General features: G+C 49.7%; 1 protein-coding gene across 2 annotated transcripts in view; it reads left to right on the top strand.

The window, feature by feature from the left end:
- Plcg1 (phospholipase C gamma 1) overlaps positions 1–19921 on the top strand; it is a 32910-nt gene that overhangs the window by 835 nt on the left and 12154 nt on the right. For both annotated transcript variants that reach the window (XM_057780681.1, XM_057780682.1), the window contains exons 3-8: positions 15–318; positions 16491–16643; positions 16725–16818; positions 16948–16995; positions 19611–19695; positions 19791–19874. In XM_057780681.1, coding sequence (XP_057636664.1) covers positions 102–318; positions 16491–16643; positions 16725–16818; positions 16948–16995; positions 19611–19695; positions 19791–19874 — 681 coding nt within the window. In that variant the 5' untranslated portion in view covers positions 15–101. The remainder of the gene's footprint in view (positions 1–14; positions 319–16490; positions 16644–16724; positions 16819–16947; positions 16996–19610; positions 19696–19790; positions 19875–19921) is intronic.

Below are 19921 nucleotides of genomic sequence, written 5' to 3'. Positions count from 1 at the left end.
GTGTCCGCCCGCAGGAGCCGCCACCGGGTCCCGCTTGCCTCCCTGGCTGCCACCTCCGCCGCCCCGGGCCCGCCAGCCTGCGTCTCCGAGGTCGCTGCAGCATGGCGGGCGCCGCGACCCCTTGCGCCAATGGCTGCGGGCCCGGCGCGCCCTCCGAAGCCGAGGTGCTGCACCTCTGCCGCAGCCTCGAGGTGGGCACCGTCATGACTTTGTTCTACTCCAAGAAGTCGCAGCGGCCGGAACGGAAGACCTTCCAGGTCAAATTGGAGACGCGCCAGATCACATGGAGCCGCGGCGCCGACAAGATCGAGGGGTCCAGTAAGTGCGCCCCTGTCCAGCTTGGCTCGCGTCCGCCCGCTTCCCAAACACTTGGGTAAACTTTCGGGCCTCGCGCCTCGCGCCTGGTCTCCGCCTAGTCCCTGGTGATCACTCTGGGAGGGGGGCATCCGGGTCTTGGATCACCTGATAGGACACCCCCTCCCCACAGAGGGGAGTGTTCAGGCACTTTGCCCTGAGGCCTAAAAAGTCCTCACTGTCTAGAGAAGTGGAGCGGGATTCTGGCCCCTAGAATCGGGCCGCTGTCAGCAGCGGTGAGGAAAAGCCGAGCCAGGGGCCCCTCACCCAGCCTGAGGACCTGGGGGAGCGACAAGACCTTCCTGCCCGCTGCCATTTCTCCAGAGAGTGCTGTTTGTGAAAGTCCGAGAGCTCCAGGACGGGCACAAGAACCTCTGGACTCCCCATGTAGAACTTAGGCAGATGTTGAGCTAGGGCTGGTTTTGCAGCATAGCGGGGCCTACTCATCTCCCTCTTGGAGACAGGGAAGAATGTGGTCCTTTGGGAGGGTGGGAGTAGAAAAACTGAAAGAAAACAGTGGCCGTTTTCTCCCCCGGTTGCTTCTTTTGTCCCATGTCCGAGTTTTGGAGGTTTGTGTTACTAGGCAGACATCCAGAGCCATCGCCGGGGCTCTTGGTAAAACGTCGGGGCCCCTTTGCTCTTGCAAGCTTGTAACAAGGAGCTTAGCCTCAGAAGGGCTCCTAGGGCCTTGGGGTCAGGTACTCTTGGCAACTCTTTGTGTTGGATGTTCTAGTGACCTTAGGGGAGCCCAGAGCTGCTCCCCTGGTTTCCTGCCTCAACCTTCCTAGGCCTGAGTTTGGAGGGTTTATACAAGTCTCAGCTGAGAAGAGTGAAGAAGAGGTTTTAAGAAACCTCAGTTCTTCTGAGAGTCATTTTCCTTGGTGTGAGGCTGGATGCAGCTCTGGCCTTCCAGCTGAGAGGCTGTCTTTGCAGCTCCCGGCTTTGAATTGGTACTTGCAAGGACCCCCCAAAGAGACTGTGATTGGAGAGATCTAGTCTCCAAACCAGGTCTGTGCTGGGGGTTGGGGGAGGTTGTCAGGAAGTAATAACGGAGAGAAGGTTCCACAGATCTTCCTGGGTATGATGTACATGTGTGTAGATGGGTGAGGAGATGAGGAGGAAGGAAGGTTTTTGTGGTAAGGCAGCCATTCTCAACTACAAACTTTAGGTCTGACACAGCCACCAGACAGAAGTGGCACCAACATCAGGGCCTCATCAGCCTGACCTCCACTGGAGAGCATTTCAGTGATTGAAGAAACCATGGTTTCCAGTGTGGGGACACTGCAGACAGTTTGGGGGTCCTGAGACCATCACCCGCTTACATTTATAGTCTGTCCTCTGTTTAAGTGGTGCCATTAGTTCTCTTGATAATAGCTGCATTCTAAGCATGTGTGTGACCAGTAGGCAGTACGTGCATGTAGCCCGGTGGTTGAAGACAGGTATGTATTTGAAGTCAGTTTGTTAGTTGTATGTCACCCAGCCGGGTGCTCTCCTTCTCTCAGCCTTGGTTCCTCTGTAAGTTAGTGTGTTTACTATAAGTGGTCATTCTTGGAAGGGAGGTAGTTGGAGTGAAGAAGCGTTAACTAGATGTGAGCTGACGTTGCAGAGCCTTAAAAAACAGTTGTTAGTGACAATAGCCATGGCAGATGACGCTGTCCTCCTAGACCCTGGGTTGGGGTTCTGTGGGAGGTCTAATATGGCTCTTTTTTTTCAAGACAGGGTTTACTTTGTATATCTTTGGAGTCTGTTTTGTTCTTATAGCTGGGCTTGAACTCATAGGAATCCGCTTGCCTCTGCCTCCTGAGTGCTGGGATTAAAGCCTTGCGCCACCACCGCCCGGCCTCTACTGTGGCTCTTAAGAAAGAGCTTGGAGGAAGGAGGGCTGAGAGAGGGTCCGAGTCCCTTAACTCACTACCCAGTATAAAAGAGGAAACTATTATTTTGTCACTCGCCTGTTCACTCATCCTACATGTAGACCATGTTTTTGTAGAGAAAATGTTTGGAGTTTTGTACATTGGATGTCTTTGTAAGTTGGGGCCTGGACAGAAAGAAGGGGTTTGGGGTTTGGAGAGGAGACCAGCTAGTCCATTTTATCCCACTCAGGTCTTTGAGGGTTGGAGACAGGAATGCAGAGGACCTCATTTTCCCAGACTTGCAAGGGTCACCCAGAGATAAGCAGTTTTTTATTGAGCCTGGCCCTTTGCTCTTTGGGGCCCATATTGAAGGCTAGGAGCCTGCCCCACTTCTGCCTGTTTGTACCTCACTACCTTGGTGGGTCCTCTACCACCTGCTCAGATGCCTCAGGTGTTTGACTTTTTGCTGATAACCCTAGCCCTGCCTTAGGAGGGACAAAGGCTGCCTCTGCCTCCAGGGTGCTGTGGCCCTGAAGGACAGACTGCTGTTCCCTAACCCTGTCTTCTTTCACTCTGGCACTGGTGAAACAAATGGACATCTGACGTGAGGCAGCAGCGTGGCTTGGAAGGGGCGGAAGGTGCTTTGGGTGTGTGTGTTTGTGACCAGAATTAGGCTCAGGGTTGGCATTTATGTTGCAGAATTTCGGGGAGTTAAAAGCAGTCATAAACTTCCTGCTCAGTGCTAAAGAGACTTTTCACTCTGGCTGCCTGGCCAATCTTTACAGGGACTGTGTTCTCAGGTTGTGTTGGCAGCTGGTCTTGGCCCCATGTTTTCTGTAGCCTTTGTTGCTCCTTATAAGAAGAAACCTCCATGTTTAGACGGTAAAGACCTCTGGACATCTGCGACCTAGAGAGCTCTCCTAGGCTCTGGCTCTGTAGTTTTTCATACAGTGCCTCCTTAGTGGGACAGTTGAAACCCGTGCTTAGTTGAGGACCACTGTTGGTCCAGCAGCTCCAGTGGAGACTAATGGTATGCTCTGATTGCTGGGACCTGGCTCCTGTAGTAGTGGGCGCCTGGCTGGTGAGGACTAGGCCTCTGCTCTATCATCTAGCTGGTCATTGTGCTGGCTAGGTACTCCCAGTGAGAGAACTCCAAGAGCATGTGCCGGAAGTTCCAGAGCTAGCCATCCCTGCCATGTGTTTCCTTTTTGTCTCATTTTTCCAGGGGAAGTCAGACCTCTTTCTGTTTCCTCAGTACCCCACACTTGTCTGGTGTGAGTTTCCAGGTCTCCCGTCCAGAGGGGGGAGGAGGCTTTGTTTTCTCTGAACCTGCTTCACAGATGACTAGCAAAGCTGAGGAAGCCCGGCACCTCTAGCTTCTACCAGGACTTTGTGTTGGGAAGGGGTGGTCTACACAGATGCATAGACTTGAGTGGGAGCTCTTGACCGTCAGCATTGCTTCAGGCGGCCCCTTGGCAGGATGGGCATTTATTTGTTCAATAGACATTGTTTGCATGCCCCTTACTTGAGGAGACAGGACCAGAGTGCAGTGATGAGAAAAACGGGTGGGTGGGGCTGAGTGCAGAGTTGAGTAGTTGGCTGGCAGCAAACTCCGTGCTCAGCTCACCTGCTCTGTGGTCTTGATCCTGTACTTAGCCTTCCGAGCTTCTTATCTATGAACAGTTTGTGTGGGGAATGGAAGAATATTTGTGTAAAGTACTTCTCATCAAGTGTGGTGTCTGTGGAATCTGACAGGAGAGAGAGAGGATTTAGTCCCCAGCAGGACCAGCTTAGAAGAGATGTGTGTGTTGTAGTCAGAGGCTGGTGCATGGCCATCAAAGTCCTTTGGTAAAGGGCAAGAAGCTGTAGTTCTCAGCTGTGCCTCTGTGGTCGGTGCTTTTTGCTACCAGAGGCATTTGTGCGGAGAAAAAGACAGTTGGCTGGGAGCTGTGGCTTGGGTGAAGACATTGTGTTGGTTTGTTTCTGAGCCAGTTCAACATTGAATTGTCTCGCTATCTGAATGATAGAGGACACCCAGTCTTCCAGGAAGTGCTCTGCCACAGCCCAGAGTGGTAGGGCTACATCCGCTTCTACTACCTCGGTGTTTCTTTCCACTCCGTCTCCTTTCCTATGGAGCATGATTTCAAGGGCAGTGTGTCCTAGGCTGAATATATCGGAGGAAGTGGGAAGGCCTGAGGTTATAGAAGACTGCGGTTGGCCCTTGCTCCTCTCTGCTCTCTCATGAAGAGAAGTCAATGTGTAGACTTAGGAGAGTCTCTGGAGGGTGTGGGGTAGGACTGAATGTTTTGGTGCACCCCGTAGTCACTGCCTTGGAGGAATCTCTGATAGTAACAAGGAATGCCTGGGTGTCCTTGGGCAGCTAACCCTACCCTTGTGGTAACTGAGCTGTGACTACTCAGATGTGTTCTTCTAACCCTAGGTAAGTTACGTTTTAGCTTCTCGGCTGTTCTATAAAACAATTCTTAGCCAGGTGTGGCAAGTTCAAAGCCATTTTGGCTACATAGTGAGTTATAGACCAGCCTAGGCTACAGAGTGAGACCAGTCTCAAAAAGCAAAAGACAGACAGAATTCTTCCTCCTGGAGTTTAGGTTAAGGCTAACGAAGTAAGATTGTATATAAGATAAGAGATTTTTGTAAAAATGGCCAGCACAACCTTTGATGCCTATGGACTCTTAGGTATGCCTTCCCTTCGCTCTCCTCTTAGTCAAGAACCGCGTTCTGCTTTCCACCGAGTGTTGCTGGGAGCCCGTTGTTGCCTTGAGTTTGGGTACAGAAGAACAGGGCATCAGAGGGATCTGGTCTTAGCTCTGTGCGTTCAAGGAAGGAGGAATTGTTGTCCCTGTCGCAGAGAGAAGCAAACAGAGGTCCTGAGAGTGAGGTCATGGAATAAGTTTACAGTTAAGTGTGGGATTTGTGATTCCTCCTATAGTGTTGTTTTTCTCCCACTCTGGGAAACTAGCAATAAGGTGGACCATTCTATAGATACACGACCTCTGTTCTGTGCTCTGGCCAAATGTGTTTACCCAACCCAGGCTTTCATCTGTGGAGAAGCTAGATACTTGTCACCTCCATACCGGTGGCTCCTGCTCTTGTTCTGGCCAGGGGTACTTAGATAGCCAGATACCTAGCTTTCCAGACCTTCCCTCCTACAGTGAAGGTGTTGTCTACCATGGAAGCCAGAGCACCTCATCCCTGGACTTGCTCTCACTAGTTCCTGCTAACAGCCCATAAGCACTTCTCCAGAGAAAAGGGTCAAGAGGCACCTTCCCAGGGTCTCCTCACAACAGATTTCAGGGTGCTTCTACTCCTGTACGGCTACACCAGGTGTTAGGTGGGCCTAGCTGCTTTGTGCTGGGCACACTAAGCTGACAGTTTATGGTATTAGCAGATCACTAAATGGGTTGCTCTTCATGGCAACACAGCCACTTTCCTTAAGAAGGGAGGGAGCAGAGAAGCTGGAGAGATGGCTCAGTGGTTGGAGCAGTGGCTGCTCTTCAGAGGTCCCAGGTGTAATTCCCAGCACCCATGTGGTGTCTTAGCAGGGAATCTAATGCCCTTTCCTGGCCTCCATGGGCATTGCATGCAGACATGCATTCAGACAAATATTCATATATATAAAATAAACATATATGTGTATATATATACATATATTAAACATACATTCAGGCAAATGTTCATGTATATAAAATAAAAATACATCTCAATAAAAAAAGAAGCCTGGCTTCCTTGGGCCTCAGTGGATCATTAAACAAGCAAGGTACCACATGTGCACTGGCTTTTCGCTGTGGCAAGCATTGTTAAGTCTAGTAGCGAACATACAGTTAGGGCAGATACAGCCAGACAAATAATTACAGGGTGTGGGGAGTGCTGTGCCGGGAAACAAGCATGGGCCCCTCTGTCCAAAGGGTGGTTGAGGGCGTGCGGCAAGGACAAAGGCCCTGACCACGGGCTGGTGGCAGAAAGGTTCATTTGTCCTTTATGCTAGCTACCTGTACCGACCATCTACGCTGTCACTGTCTTTGGAGAGTGGCTTCAGTGCTCTAGGTTAGCCCTCTGGTGCTGACCTGAACACTGGGCAAACTAGACTACAGAGGAATCTGGAGCCTTTCTATGTAAAGCTAGGTACCGTGTGCACGACCTTTGAGAAAGTTTTAGCATTTAGACTTTGAAGCCCTTATATAATGTCCCTGCCCTTAGACTTTACTTGAGCTGCCCCCGGGCACCATCTGTGTGGCCTTAGTGTTTCCCTCTAACCGTAGAAGTAGAACGTCCCACAGCTCCATGGCTTCGTATGTGGAGCCTCCAGAGAGTTGGGAATCCAGGTTCCTGAAGGCTTCTAGAGAATCTGCTTGTTGGCCCCCAGAGAGCAGAGAAAGGAGTACTAGGCCATGAACTGACTCCTGGGGAGCTGTGGGGAGAGGTGGTGGGGACAGTGGAGTAGATTTCAAGTGTCTTACTTGCAGTCCTGGCTCAGGCTGTGGTGCTCTTGCCCTCTCCTTTCAAGGAGAGTTTTGAGGTGGTGCTGGGCTAGCCTCTTGAGAGGCTGTAGTGGCTTTGGCTTTGTGCCCAGCACAAGTATGAGTGCTCTACCCTCACCTCCTAGGAACCAGGCCCATCCTGGGGGAAGCAGGGAGGGGCTACTTTTTATAGCCCGCATAGAGGCTTTGTGTATAGGCTCTGCTGCTTCCTTCCGGCTCTGGCCCTTCCCGTGTTGGCCAGAGGCCCTGGCTTCAGCAAAATTCAGGAGTAAATGGGGCGAGGCTTTCTCCAGCAGAAGACTGGCATCTCCTTTATTGAACCCAGGCTAGGCAGAGAGGACTTGCTTTTGGGGTGTTTGCCGTCCGGAACATACAGCATATTTAAACAGGGCTGACAGGAGGCAGTCCTGTCTGTCATACAGTGCTGAGGACTGAGCTAGAGGGCCCAATGGAGTTGGCCTCTCTCTCTGGCAGTTCACCCTGCTCCGTAGAGTCCCCTTCCCATTGACTGAAACATCAGTACCGGGTAGAAGCTCTTGCAGAGCCTGAAAGCAGATCATAGACAGATGAAGAGTGCACTGGCCGGACAGGGCAGAGACTATGGATAGCCCACAGCCTGTGTGATACCATTTGTCTGTGGAACTAATTTTTCTTCAGCCCAGGAGGGGCTTTCATTGTGGGATTGGCTTCTAGGAGTCAATGCTGAGCTGAAGTCTTGTGAAGTGACTCTTGAGGACCTGGAGGAGGGTCGGAGTGTCCTTGGCTTGGCCATAGCTGTGCTAAGAATAAGGCAGTGTAGGAAGGTGTGGGTGTGTGCTGGGGAGATTCTAGCCTCAGGCCCGGGTAGTAGACCTAAGTTCATAGGGTGATTAGCCTAAGAAAGGGGAGGAAAGCCTCAGTTAGCCATGGGTCCCACAGCTTTCTTAGCCTCTAGAGAGGTCATAGGTCAGCACAGTTTCCTCATTGGACAGGTTGGGGTTTTGACCCAGGCAGTGTTGACCCTTCCGAGACTCTGCAGACCCCACACACAATGGCCCCATCTGATGCTTCACAAGTTGGAGCAGCGGTTTTCTTCCCACCCAGTCACTTCTTCACCCACAACATATCTACTGGGGAGGTTCGAAGGTGACGGTGGCACTTTGTCAGGGGTTTGTAGCAGTGACGTGAGAGCAAAGTACCTGGTCCAGACTGTTCCCAGAGGCTGTCCTCAGATTTCTGCTGAGAACTGGCCTGTACTAGAAACCGGAAGTTCTGTACTAGGATGTGCATTGGTGGGGGATGGGGTGAGAGGTGACTAAAACTGGGGGTAGGGTCACAAGGTCTCTCTTACTTTAGAGGTGGAGAGAATTTCAAAGGGTCTAATCTAGGCTTCCTGGGTAGACAGAGAGCGAGTTCCCCTCTGGGTTGAAGACAGAGACTAGATCTTTCTCTGGGGCCTTGCTTCTTTAGGAATAAAAGGGAAGTGGCTTGGGCTGGTAAGACGCTGTGGAGGGGCTGGACCACACAGTTCTAAGGCAGGAAAAACTTCTTGGGGTATAAAGAAATAAGACTTCCGCATCATAAGACATCACCAGGCCTCCAATTTGATGACTTCCTTTGTCATTGAGATTTAACCCCTGTGACTGTCTGTGGGGTTTAAAGACTGACTCTACTTGCACAAGCAAAAGGTGAGCAAACTTACTGAGGAGTTTTGCCGAGGGAAGCTCTGAAGCCACTGTATTCCTCTGTGGGATAGAGATCCCAGACTCTTTTTTCCCCTCCTAATCTACTGCCTGTCCTCTGCCCTCCGGGAGAGCCTTGCAGAGCCATCTGCAAGCATCGGAGGCTGGAGGTCTCACCTGCTGGGCAGGGGCAGGTTACTCAGCCAAGAAAGACTCTGATTATAATTTCCTTTCCTTGCACCACGTGTTCAGTTCCTGCTAGGCATGGAGCAGTGCAGACATGGTTTATGTCCTCAAGGAATTTACAGAAAATAGCCAGATAGCCTAAAACACACTTGAGAACTGAGAGAGATAGTTTAGTGGGTAAACACACTTGCCATGGAAGCCTGGTGGCCTTTAACCACTGGAACCCATAGTTGTCCTCTGGCCTCCCCAAGTGTCATGGGATGTGTGCACCCTCACAGATCACATGCGCACGCGTGCGCACACACACACACACACAAATAATAATAAATTTAAAACAATACACATAAGACTTTTACAGTAAGAATGACACAAAACAGCATGTATGGTGCCGCCTGGAGTCCTGCCATCCTCCCTGTGTTGCTCCCACTTGGCAGCTTCCCACAGGGATCCCAAGGCATCACAGAACACAAGCCCAGGGCACATGCAGCTTGGCACTGAAATATCTTTGGCTCTGCCACTCGCCAACTGTCACCTTGGGTAGGATCATTAGCCACTCTGTGCTCAGTGTCCTCACTTGGAAAATAGGAACCCTATACTTTTTCATAGTACTAGTTGTAAGGATGAAATAGCACAGTTTAATTAAGAGCTTTATGTAATATGCACAGCAAATGTGCAAAAGATTAGTGACAGGATGCCAGATGTCACTCTTGCTGTTGCTGCCCTCCCCACCCAACAGAGACAACGACCTCATCCTCTGTGCTTTGCAGTTTCTGAGAAATGTCTGTCTGTAGGCTCTGTTTAACATAATCTTCCTAGCACGGTACAAACTTAATCCTTCCTCCATGGTCAAGCTCCAGCACCTAACATGATATCCTTACAGTTGCTCATTGTGAATAACAGAGTCAGCTGAACTTGGAGGGTTGATTGGGGGTTGGTGAGAAACAAAGGAGTCAAAAGACTTCAAAGTGTGTGTATGTTTTGAGGTCAGGAAACAACTTGGGGGAGTTGGTTCTCTCCTTTCACCATGTGGGTCCTGGGGATTGAACTCAGGTCGCCAGGCTTGACAATAAGTGCCTTTTCCTGCTGAGCCTGAGAAAAAGAAATCTTAACCTTTTGAAGTTTTCAGTTCATGTACCTGTTTGAATGGTAATATTGTTGGTGCATCCAGAGGAGCCTCAGGTTTGGGTGAGAGAAGACAATATTTGGCTTGAAGTTTGTCTTTGTGTTTGTGTGTAGGAATAGGAAGTGAGCAGTTGGAATGTAGTGCCAAACATTTAGAGGCTAGCGATGTTGTGTGAAGCAGAAGGAATCACAGCTGTGGCCATGACTGTCACTGAGGTGGCAGAACACCAGAAGAGGAGAGGACTCTGGCCCATGTGCTCACAAAGAAGCAAGAAGGTCTGGACAAGGTTGTGTGGAGAAAGTCAAGAGCAGAACACCAAAGAGAGGGGAGGTTGTGACCACACAGCACCACAGATGTCTCCCCGCTGTTCCATTCTCTTCATGACCTCATAGTTATCTGCTTCCCCATCTGTTTCCTTGTTAGGCTGGGATTTTCTGAAGGACAGGAACTCAATGCCTATTGATATGTTTCCCCAGGACCCAGCTCAGGGCCTGGTGTGGAGGAGATAGATGCTGATAACTAACAGAGTCACAGAACAAGTGAATGAACCTCAAGTGACGGTGAGGTCCCTTCAGGCTCTGTCTTCTGCATGGGGCCTTCTTTCCTCTCTTCTCTCCCTTTGGGACCTACATATGCTGTTACCAATGAAATAAGCTATGTTTTAGAAAGAGTGCTGCCTGCCTAGGCAGTGTGAAACCCTCTGACCTTCTTCCTTTTGTTCCATATTCCCAATATCAGAGTTAGTACTACCATGGGGACACTCCAGAGCCCCATCTGCCATGAATCACCATTTGATGATGCCCCTTGGGCCCTCCATTCCTCATTTACCTAAAGAGAAGAGTCATCTGGTCAACCTGTAGGTGGCTTGCATGTGGGTGAGGATTGTGTGCTGTGCAGCTGTAACCTGAAGCAATTTGTACATTGCAAAGCAAGGTCCTGTGTAGGGATCCTATGGACCTCTGTCCAGCTGTCTGAATGGCTGTTTCCTGTTTACCAAGGTAGGAAAGAAGCTGAATTCAGTTAGGCCCAGCTGCTCTTCTCAGTCAGGGTGTTGGAGACAGTCTCTTGTGGTGTAACCTGGTTTGACTAAGGTTCCAAGGAGGGCTTTTGTCCCTTTTGTTCACAGTTGCTGGTGTGGCAGCAGCTGCTTTTGCTGCACAGGCACAGGAAGGACAGTGTGTCATGGTGCCATCTTCCTTTGCCATGTGACCCCATGACCGTATATGTGGAGATATCTATCTGTGGGGCTGTTTAGACAGTGGCTTTGCTGGAGGTGGGGAATTTTAGGACAAGAGCTCTAGCCCAGAGTCTTGGGTCTAAATTAAGGTTTTGGGTTTTGTTCCTTCGTTCCCAGGCTCTGTGTACTGAAGATCCCTAAAAAGAGTTAGTGCCCCATTCTTTTTTTTCTTTTATAAATTTTTTTAAAGATTTTATTTATTTATTACATATACGGCGTTCTGCCCGTGTGCTTGCCTGCAGGCCAGAAGAGGGCACGAGATCTCATTACAGATGGTTGTGAGCAACCATGTGGTTGCTGGGAGTTGAACTCAGGACCTCTGGAAGAGCAGCCAGTGCTCTTAACCTCTGAGCCATCTCTCCAGCCCGCCCCATTCTTTTTATTCCCTTTCTCTAGTGCTCCTGCTGTCCTAGGTTGTAGACTGCTCACCTGTTGCCCATCTCTGCAGTGGATGCACAGGATGACTGTCCTGTGATGGGCAGGAGAGCTAACTACAGGCATGTGCTCAGCCTGGTGGCCGGGAAGTAGGGAGCCTTCAGGAGCTGGGCTCCAGAAGAGCCCTCTTCTCCACTTCCCAGCTTCAGGTGTATCTGCCATTTAGCTTGTCTCTGTAGCAGCCCCGTCTCTTCTGCATAGTCAGTGAGTTGAATGCTGTCCGAGGTGTGGGAGTCTATTCTGCAGAAGCTGGTTCTCATCCAGCCCTGACTGTTACCTTCATAGTGCTTGGGGTGCCTCAGATGAGAAGTCTGTGTAGACCCAGCTGTTTTGGGACCTACTCTGGAGGCCAGGCTGGCTTCGAACTCACAGAGATCCACCTGCCTCTGCCTCTGAGTGCTGAGATTAAAGGTATGTGCCACCCAGTCTTGAAGGGACACTAACTGCCATTCTTAGCATGTCCTGAAGGTTTGTGTTGTCTATGTAAACCTCGTCAAGATCCAGGTGCTGTGCCCTGAGTAAGGCTGCTCCCTAGTGCTCAAGGTCTCAGGTCAGAAGTCTGTCCCTGGGCTGAGGAAGACAGAGAAGACAGGAGAGGAGGAGATGGACAGGGAGTAAGTGGCCTTTCCAGAGCCTCTGGCCTCATCATACACTTTGATTTTTATAAATTGAGTCTTGAGTCATCTGCCTCAGATCTTAGAGATGGCTCCAAATACCAGGCAGCAAACACATTTCAACTCCTACCAAACCCAAAGTCTAAAAGATTGGAATGGTGGGGCAATGGGGGCTAATTCCCCAAGTGAGTGTTGGGGAGTGTCATGTGCACCCTCTCACTGATACCCTTATTATTGGTCTCTTTTTTTTTTTCTGGACTGTACCACTGGAATATACATGCCTACACTGTAGGGGTGTGCAGGTTGGGGTGCTGCAGGCTCAGGAAGCAGGGTCTTAGCTCATCTTTGCATATGCTAAGCAGAACATGAGTCCTGCTCCCCACAAAGTACTCATAAGGCCCATTTGTGAGCTGTGAAATACCTGCTTGGGTTCAGGAAGGTGACCTTTATCTTCATAAAACTCCTGAAGGTTTGAGTTTGCCCTCTGAACAGAGTCCTAGCAAGCTGCTGTGTTCATCTTCCCTAGGTCTATTTTTCATAAGCCCCATGCCAGTAACACTAGATACAAAGACATGTGTGTCCCAGCAAGGCCCTTACCTTGTAAAGTGAACCTGAAAGAGTGAGAGACTGCCAGAACCTCACAGCTTGACTTGAAGGGCCCTGTAGTTCTTGGTTTTCCTTGCTAGGCCTGGCAGCTTCAGAAGCAGATGGTCAGGGCAGGTTTTCTGAGGGCGCAGGAGTAGGTAGGTCTCCAGAAGGGGCACTGAGGAGCACAGATACCCAGGATTCTGCCTGGTTTACCCGACTATCTGACCTCAGAGCTACTGTGTGATGCTAGTCCTTAGCCCAGGTGTGGGTAGTTCCTCACAATCCAAATCCCTTTGAAAACAGCCTGTTCATAGTACCTCAAACCTGTGATCTCAACACTCTAAAGGCTAAATTCTGGAAAATTGCAGATCCAGGACTATCTCAAAAAGAAAGAAACAGAAGTAACAAAACAAAAACCTTTTTTTAAATAAGTTTATTGCTTTCTTTATAAGAGTTTATTAAGATTAAGTGTGAAGGATTGGGTGTCCCTTACTTCCCTGGCAGCTGAGGCCATTCCTAAAGCCTTGGTCAGCCTTCTTACTTGGCCTGGAGCCCTGGTCCTTGGAGGAGTGCATCCATGGAAGCTCCCAATAGACTGTGCTAGCTAGTCTCTGACCCTTCATGTCAGGGTAAGCCCTCAATTAGGCCATTGTCATCCTAGTTCCCCTGACTGTGGAAAAATCTGCTCTTGATTTCAGAGCATATCTTCTCTTCACTTCCCCAGCCCCTGGACATCAGGGACCTCTCAGTGTCCTGGATTTTCCTTTCCCCAGTGTTCCTCTAAACACTCTTCCATAGTTTTTTTTTTTTTTTTTTTTTTTTTTTTTTTTTTTTTTTTTTTTTTTTTTTTTTTGGTTTTTCGAGACAGGGTTTCTCTGTAGCTTTGGTGCCTGTCCTGGAACTAGCTCTTGTAGACCAGGCTGGCCTCGAACTCCCAGAGATCCGCCTGCCTCTGCCTCCGAGTGCTGGGATTAAAGGCGTGCGCCACCACCGCCCGGCTCTTCCATAGTTTTTAGTGAGAAGGGAATGCTGGCTCATGGGGCTCCAGACATAGGGAATGAACATCCAAGCATTTGTACACACATACACACATACAGACACAGTCATTCTTGAAATACAGAAGGTCTCACCCAGACCATGGCTGGGCTGACAAAGCAGAGGTGTGTCTGATTAGGGAGTCTCTTCCCTGTGGTGGCAGCTCCTGGGAATCAGTCTACACTCTCTCACATAAGAGGAATGGCAGTGTTTGTCTTAGATGCAGGAGGACCAGTAGAGATTACACAGGATGTGCTTTCAAGGGTCTGGTAGACTATTTCATTACTGTTAGGTCTTCTCCAATCTGCTTCTGACTTCATAGACTTAGAAAGCATCAGGGTCATGCTATTGGAGGAGAACAGGGGGTCAGTGTGGCCAGTGTGGGCTTAGAAGGGTAGTGTGCCTGGCCTTCCTGCTCTATGCCTGCCTGCTCCTTGTCTAACCACATGCCCGCTCTGACTTTGTATTGGACTCTGTAAATGTACCTATAACACAGAGCAAGGCTAGGGCTTTCCTGGGGCCCATGGACTTTGTGGACATATATACATATCTGCATATGTGTACAGATATATATATGGGAGAACCACATGAAGTCTAACCATGAGCCTTGACTTTATAACTGCCTGCCTATTGTGTACTTACCTTATTGTGTATAGCCTGTGGGATCTGGTGGGCAGCAGCAGGAAAGGCCCTAACTGTGGATTGTGCAGAGGTGGGTGGGTGAGCACGCACACACAACGCACACACAACGCACACACATGAGAATGTGTGGGAGGGGAATGATAGCTTTGCACTGGAAGAATATTTTAGTTTCTGTTTCAAAGGGCAGAGTTCGTGGTGGTTGTGTGGTATATGATGTAGGCATTTCCCCCAGTGGAAGCTCTTCTTCCCACCTATAGAAACTGTTAAGTTGTGGGTTTGTGACCCAACTCTCCCCATTCTTGTTCAAGAACCAAGTAGAATGCCTCTGTTTTACTCCATTCCTTTTTATGTCCCCTATCCATGTGCCTCTCATTTTTGCATTCAGTCACTCAGTGGGTACTGGACGGGCTCTGCCTACCCTGGTGTATGAGGAACATACATTTCATAGCATGAGGCATTGAGAGGACGATTGCTGCAAGATGGAGCCTCTCACTCAGGATCTTCAGTAAGAGAGAATCCAATTGGAGAACTGGGAAGGTCAGGCTCTAGGATGAAGCGGGGCAGGAACAGTTGCTGTTGTTGCTGTAGGTCTGGTTTGGTTTGGCAGGATCACAGAAGAGGTAAGACAAAAGCTCCAGATAAAGTTCTGAGCCCTATCATGAGAACCTCAAAGGCTATAAAGGGAGTGGGTTCGTGGTGGGTTAGCAGTGGGTATCCTCAGGAGGAGAGTGTATGGGCCTATAGGACCTGGTGTTCAAATAAATGTTTTGTGGTTCAGAAGAGTCAGGAAGGATGGGGAGTTGGTGAGAATTGTTTGACCAACAGCAAAGTCAGGGCTTCTTGCTGAAGGAGAGACCTGAGGGTTTGGTTGGGGACAGAACTGGATCCAGGTAAAGCCAGTCTGTTTGTGGTAGCAGAGCAGGGGATAGAGCCAGAAGTGATGTCACAGTTCCAGGTGGGACAGATGATGGCTACTGTGGCTGGCTCAAGAGAAGACAGGAAGACTGCGAGCTGCTGATTGGGGCCTTTGGGCTGTACAAGCTATGCTGGTGTTCAGAACTAGAATTTAAGGTAATTAGTCAAAAGGAGCACTGGTCAGAACATTTTAAGGCATTCCCAAGCTGAGGGAAAGCTCTGTATCAAGCCTGAATCTCTCTTCCTGGGCTGTGTTTGCCTCTTTCCAGGCTCGCAGCTCGCTCAGGAATAGAATAGGTGTTCAGTTAGGGCAGTGTGGCAGAACCTCTCACACCTAGAGAGGCTGAGTCCACACCAGAGCAAGTGATGGCCAAGGAACAGCTCCCTCCATATGGCATACTTAATCCCTGCCCTCTTAGCATCACTTTGGTCTTGCCAGTGTCCTCTCTGATGCTCTTAGCACCTGCAGAAGTGGAGCAGTGGGTGCGGGACAGCTGTCACTCTGCCAAGACTCACAGTTATCCTGGGTGCATGCAGCCCACCACTACACTGTCCTGAGAAAACTGAGTTAGTTGGTGAGACTGCACCTGGGAGGAGTTAGATGTGTCACTAGCTCACAGTTGCGCTGCCTGTCACTCAGGTTAGTGGCCAGAATGAAAATTTACTTCTCAGCCCATGTATTTGCCTCACCTTTGCTTGTGAAAGTAGGGGAGCAGGTGAGAACCCCTTGGTAGCTGAGGTAAGAATACCAAGCCTCACCAGCACAGGATGCCTGGCATTTTTGGACAGCCTTGGTCTTAGCTAGAACTAGACCTTTGCTAAGACTAGTATGGACATGTCTTTGGGATGTGGGTCATTTCAGGATTTGCCAGTTTTCTGGGCCTGATCCAAGGTTCTGTCTGGGACTCTGAGACAAATCTAGACTTGCCCAGCCTTGCCTCTAGGACTTACAATTAGGTCTGCATGTGTATTGTGTTAGAAAGTGATCCACAAGGAACTGCCTTGGATTCTTATTTTTCCTTCTCGAGTTCAGCTCTGCTCCAGGTACAGGTGTATAGCCTGTACTCCAGCAATGGAACAAAGATAGGGATGGGATAGCACATCTACTTCCCTGTCCCCAAAGAGCCTTAGCCTTAAAAAAATTTAAAAAAGAAAGAAAGAAAGAAAGAAAGAAAGAAAGAAAGAAAGCCTTAGATAAGCCCAGCTCTTTCTGTCACCTAGGATAACTATGAGTGGGTTCAGTCTGTCTCTTTGTGTTCCATTCCCTGAGGGAGGAAAGTGTAGAAGTGACTGAGAGGTACGGGTTGTGAGAACCTCCACCTGACCTTGGCCTTTACTACCTTTCCAGTTGATATCCGTGAGATCAAGGAGATCCGTCCAGGGAAGACATCACGGGACTTTGACCGCTACCAAGAAGACCCTGCCTTCCGGCCAGACCAATCACACTGCTTTGTCATCCTCTATGGAATGGAATTCCGCCTGAAGACCCTGAGCCTGCAAGGTGGGAGATGGGCTTAGAGGACGTGGGGTGCAGGTAAAGAGGGAGGGTGTGCTCTTAGCTCAGCGTTTGCTCTGCTCACAGCCACATCTGAGGATGAAGTGAACATGTGGATCAAAGGCTTAACTTGGCTGATGGAGGATACATTGCAGGCAGCCACACCCCTGCAAATTGAGAGGTAAGACTCCTCTTCATGCGGTTAAGACCAGATGTCTTGGAGCCAGGGGAAAGGAGGCAGAGACTTGCTCTTCCCCCCAGGCTTTCCCTTAATTGGAGAAGGACCCTCACCTCACGCTTCTCTCTGCAGGTGGCTCCGGAAGCAGTTCTATTCAGTGGATCGGAACCGTGAGGATCGGTAGGTGCTGAGCTGAAGTGTGTGCCCAGAGCAATTGTGCATTTGAGCCAGAGGGCCCACAGAATTGAGCTACCTTGAGAGGGTTAGGGGTTCTGACACTGTAGGTCACACTGCCGAGAGTGGGCTACAGCACTGGCTCTGGGTCCTTAGGAGGGTGGCTGGCAGTGCAGCCAGAAGGACCAAGAGACGGAGGAAGCAAAGACCAAATGGCATGCATGCTCTATATGCAACTTGTATTGTTACCAGGCTCTCTGATAGTTCTCAAAGGCTGGAAGTCATGGGAGGTAAAAAGGAGCAACCTGCTCTGGCTTAGAATTTGCTCAGTGTCCTTGATAGCATTTCTATTGGCTATGATGAGACACTATGACCAAAGCAGCTGGGGGAGGAAAGGTTTTTTTCTGCCTACACTTCCATAGCACTAGTCATCACTGAAGGAAGTCAGGGTAGGAACCTCAAGGCAGGAGCTGATGCAGAGGCCATAGAGAGGTGCTGCTTACCTGCTTGCTCCCCATGGCTGCTTTCTTTTTTTCTTTTCTTTCTTTCTCCCCCCCCCCCCCCCCCGAGACAGGGTTTCTCAGTGTAGCTTTGGTTCCTGTCCTGGAACTCAACTCTGTAGACCAGGCTGGCCTCAAACTCACAGAGATCCACGTGCCTCTGCCTCTCAAGTGCTTGGATTAAAGGTGTGCACCACTACTGCCTGGCTCAGCCTGCTTTATTATAGAACCCAGGACCACCAGCCCAGAGTTGCCCCCCTGCCCACCCATAAGGGACTGGGCCTAATTCTCACAAGTATCACTAATTAATAAAATGACCCACAGGCTTGCCTACAGCTGCATTTTATGAAGGCATTTTCTCAGTTGAGGACCCCTGCTCTCCCTATGGCTCTAGCTTATGACAAGTTGACAGAAAACTAGCCAGCACACTCAAGATCCTACTGCTGAGTACAGGGTTAAGGCACTGTCCCATCATTCTGGGTAGAGCACGAGAGGGCTCAGGTTGGGGTAATAATGGTAGGGAATTAGTTGGATTTCAACTATATTGTTTAAAATTATATTAAAAAGAATTTCCTAATCCTTTGATTTTCGGATACAGAGAGAAGAGTCAGAGATTGAGATTTTGACTTGAGCAATTGGAAAGTGAAGTGGCCATTGGCTGAGACAGGAAGACAGTGGGAGGAACACATTGTTGGAGCTTAGGGTTCCGTGTGGGTGTAAGTTCTATGATGCGTAGTAGATGTCCAGGTAGAGATAAGGTGTCACCAAGCAGGTAGGACGAGTCCAGATGATGGGCTGGGAGTAGTAACATAGATGTGTGTACAGGTGGAGTGGAAAGTCTTGGAGTAGAGACAGTCACCCAAGGGACTCACTTAGCAAGAAACATGGAGAGGCCCAGTGGCTAACTCCAGACTAGTACCACATGAGAAGCTAAGGAGTGGGAGTACGCTTACCCTTCTGACTGATAACATTGTAAGAATAGCAGCTTCAGCCCAGTGGTGAGAGCTCAGGCATAAAGGGAGCGAGTGCAGGTGAGTCTTGTAAGAGTGTCATCATGGAGGGGGAGGCAGCAACAGTTAGAGAAGCAGAGGGGAGACAGAAAGAACAGTTTGTATGCAGATAGGACAAGGTAAGAAAGGTAAGGCTTCTGTCTCACTGGTGGAAAATGGGACCTCTTGACAGCACCTACTTGGCTGACTTAGGTTCAAGTGCCCCATGCAGAACAAACACTGACTCTAGAGCTGGGTCATGACCCCTTTGGGGATCAAAGGGTCCTTTCACAGGGGTTGCCTAAGACCATCTTTATATTCGAGATTTACATTACGATTCATAACAGTAGCAAAATTATAGTTACAGAGTAGCAATGAAAATAATTTTATGGTTGGGGGTCACCACAGCCTGAGGAACTGTATTAAAGGCATTAGGAAGGTTGAGAGCCACTGCTCTAGAATATTCAACCTTATTGGTGCAGCTCTAAGCCCTAAGGGAATTTTGGTCCTTCCTGCCTAGCTCTTGGGCCAAAGGAGGAAGTGTGCCCCCTAACTCCAGTACACGCTCCCAGAAGAGCATCCCTTTCCATCTTGTTCATCCTGTTCACAGGTCCTTGTCCTAGCCCCCATGCCAGGAAAGTAGTGCACTCTGACATTTTTTCCTGGAGCCAGCTCACTGTCCAGCCTCAGGAGTATGCCCAGGCAGCAGCAGTTACCTGTGGCTAAGCATGTCCATACTTCCCTCCCTGCTGTTTATCCTGGGCTGTAGGTGAGCCTAGGGGCTGTGGATCCCAGGATATCCCAGTAGGTGGCAAACATCGTGAGTGGGCACTGCCCTTTTCTGGACAGGCAGGCAAGATCAGAGCTGTGGGCAGCTGCTGGAGATGGCTTATCCATCCCCTCTTACCTGACTTGCATTCCTGAGCTTGATCACTTCTAGAATATTGAGCTTTTCTTTATTCACATACAGAAATTGAGACCCAGAGAAAGGAAGACTTCCATCTGTCACACATGAACTATGACCCAGTGTTGCCCTTAGGACTGCAGGTCCCCAGAGTATAGCTGTTCACCTGTCCAGCCTCAGGTGTGCTCAGCCTACAGGTCAAAAGGATACTCTTTTTTTTTTCCTCAGTATATCAGCCAAGGACTTGAAGAACATGCTGTCACAGGTCAACTACCGGGTCCCCAACATGCGCTTCCTACGAGAACGGCTGACGGTAATGGACACTTGGGGCTATCTACTGGTGGGGCAGGGGAAGCCAGCAGCTCCTCATAAGGGGCCTGACTGGCAGTTCTGCTCTGTACCATGTAGGACCTAGAACAGCGCAGCGGGGACATCACCTACGGGCAGTTTGCTCAGCTGTACCGCAGCCTCATGTACAGCGCCCAGAAGACGGTGCATGAGCCTCTTGCCCTAATTCCTCCCTCTACCTCCTAGTCCTG

The sequence above is a fragment of the Chionomys nivalis genome, chromosome 9 (genome assembly GCF_950005125.1).
Source record: "Chionomys nivalis chromosome 9, mChiNiv1.1, whole genome shotgun sequence".
Lineage (NCBI taxonomy): Eukaryota > Metazoa > Chordata > Mammalia > Rodentia > Cricetidae > Chionomys > Chionomys nivalis.
Note: the sequence above shows the minus strand (reverse complement) of the source record. Positions and strands in the feature narration are given on the sequence as shown.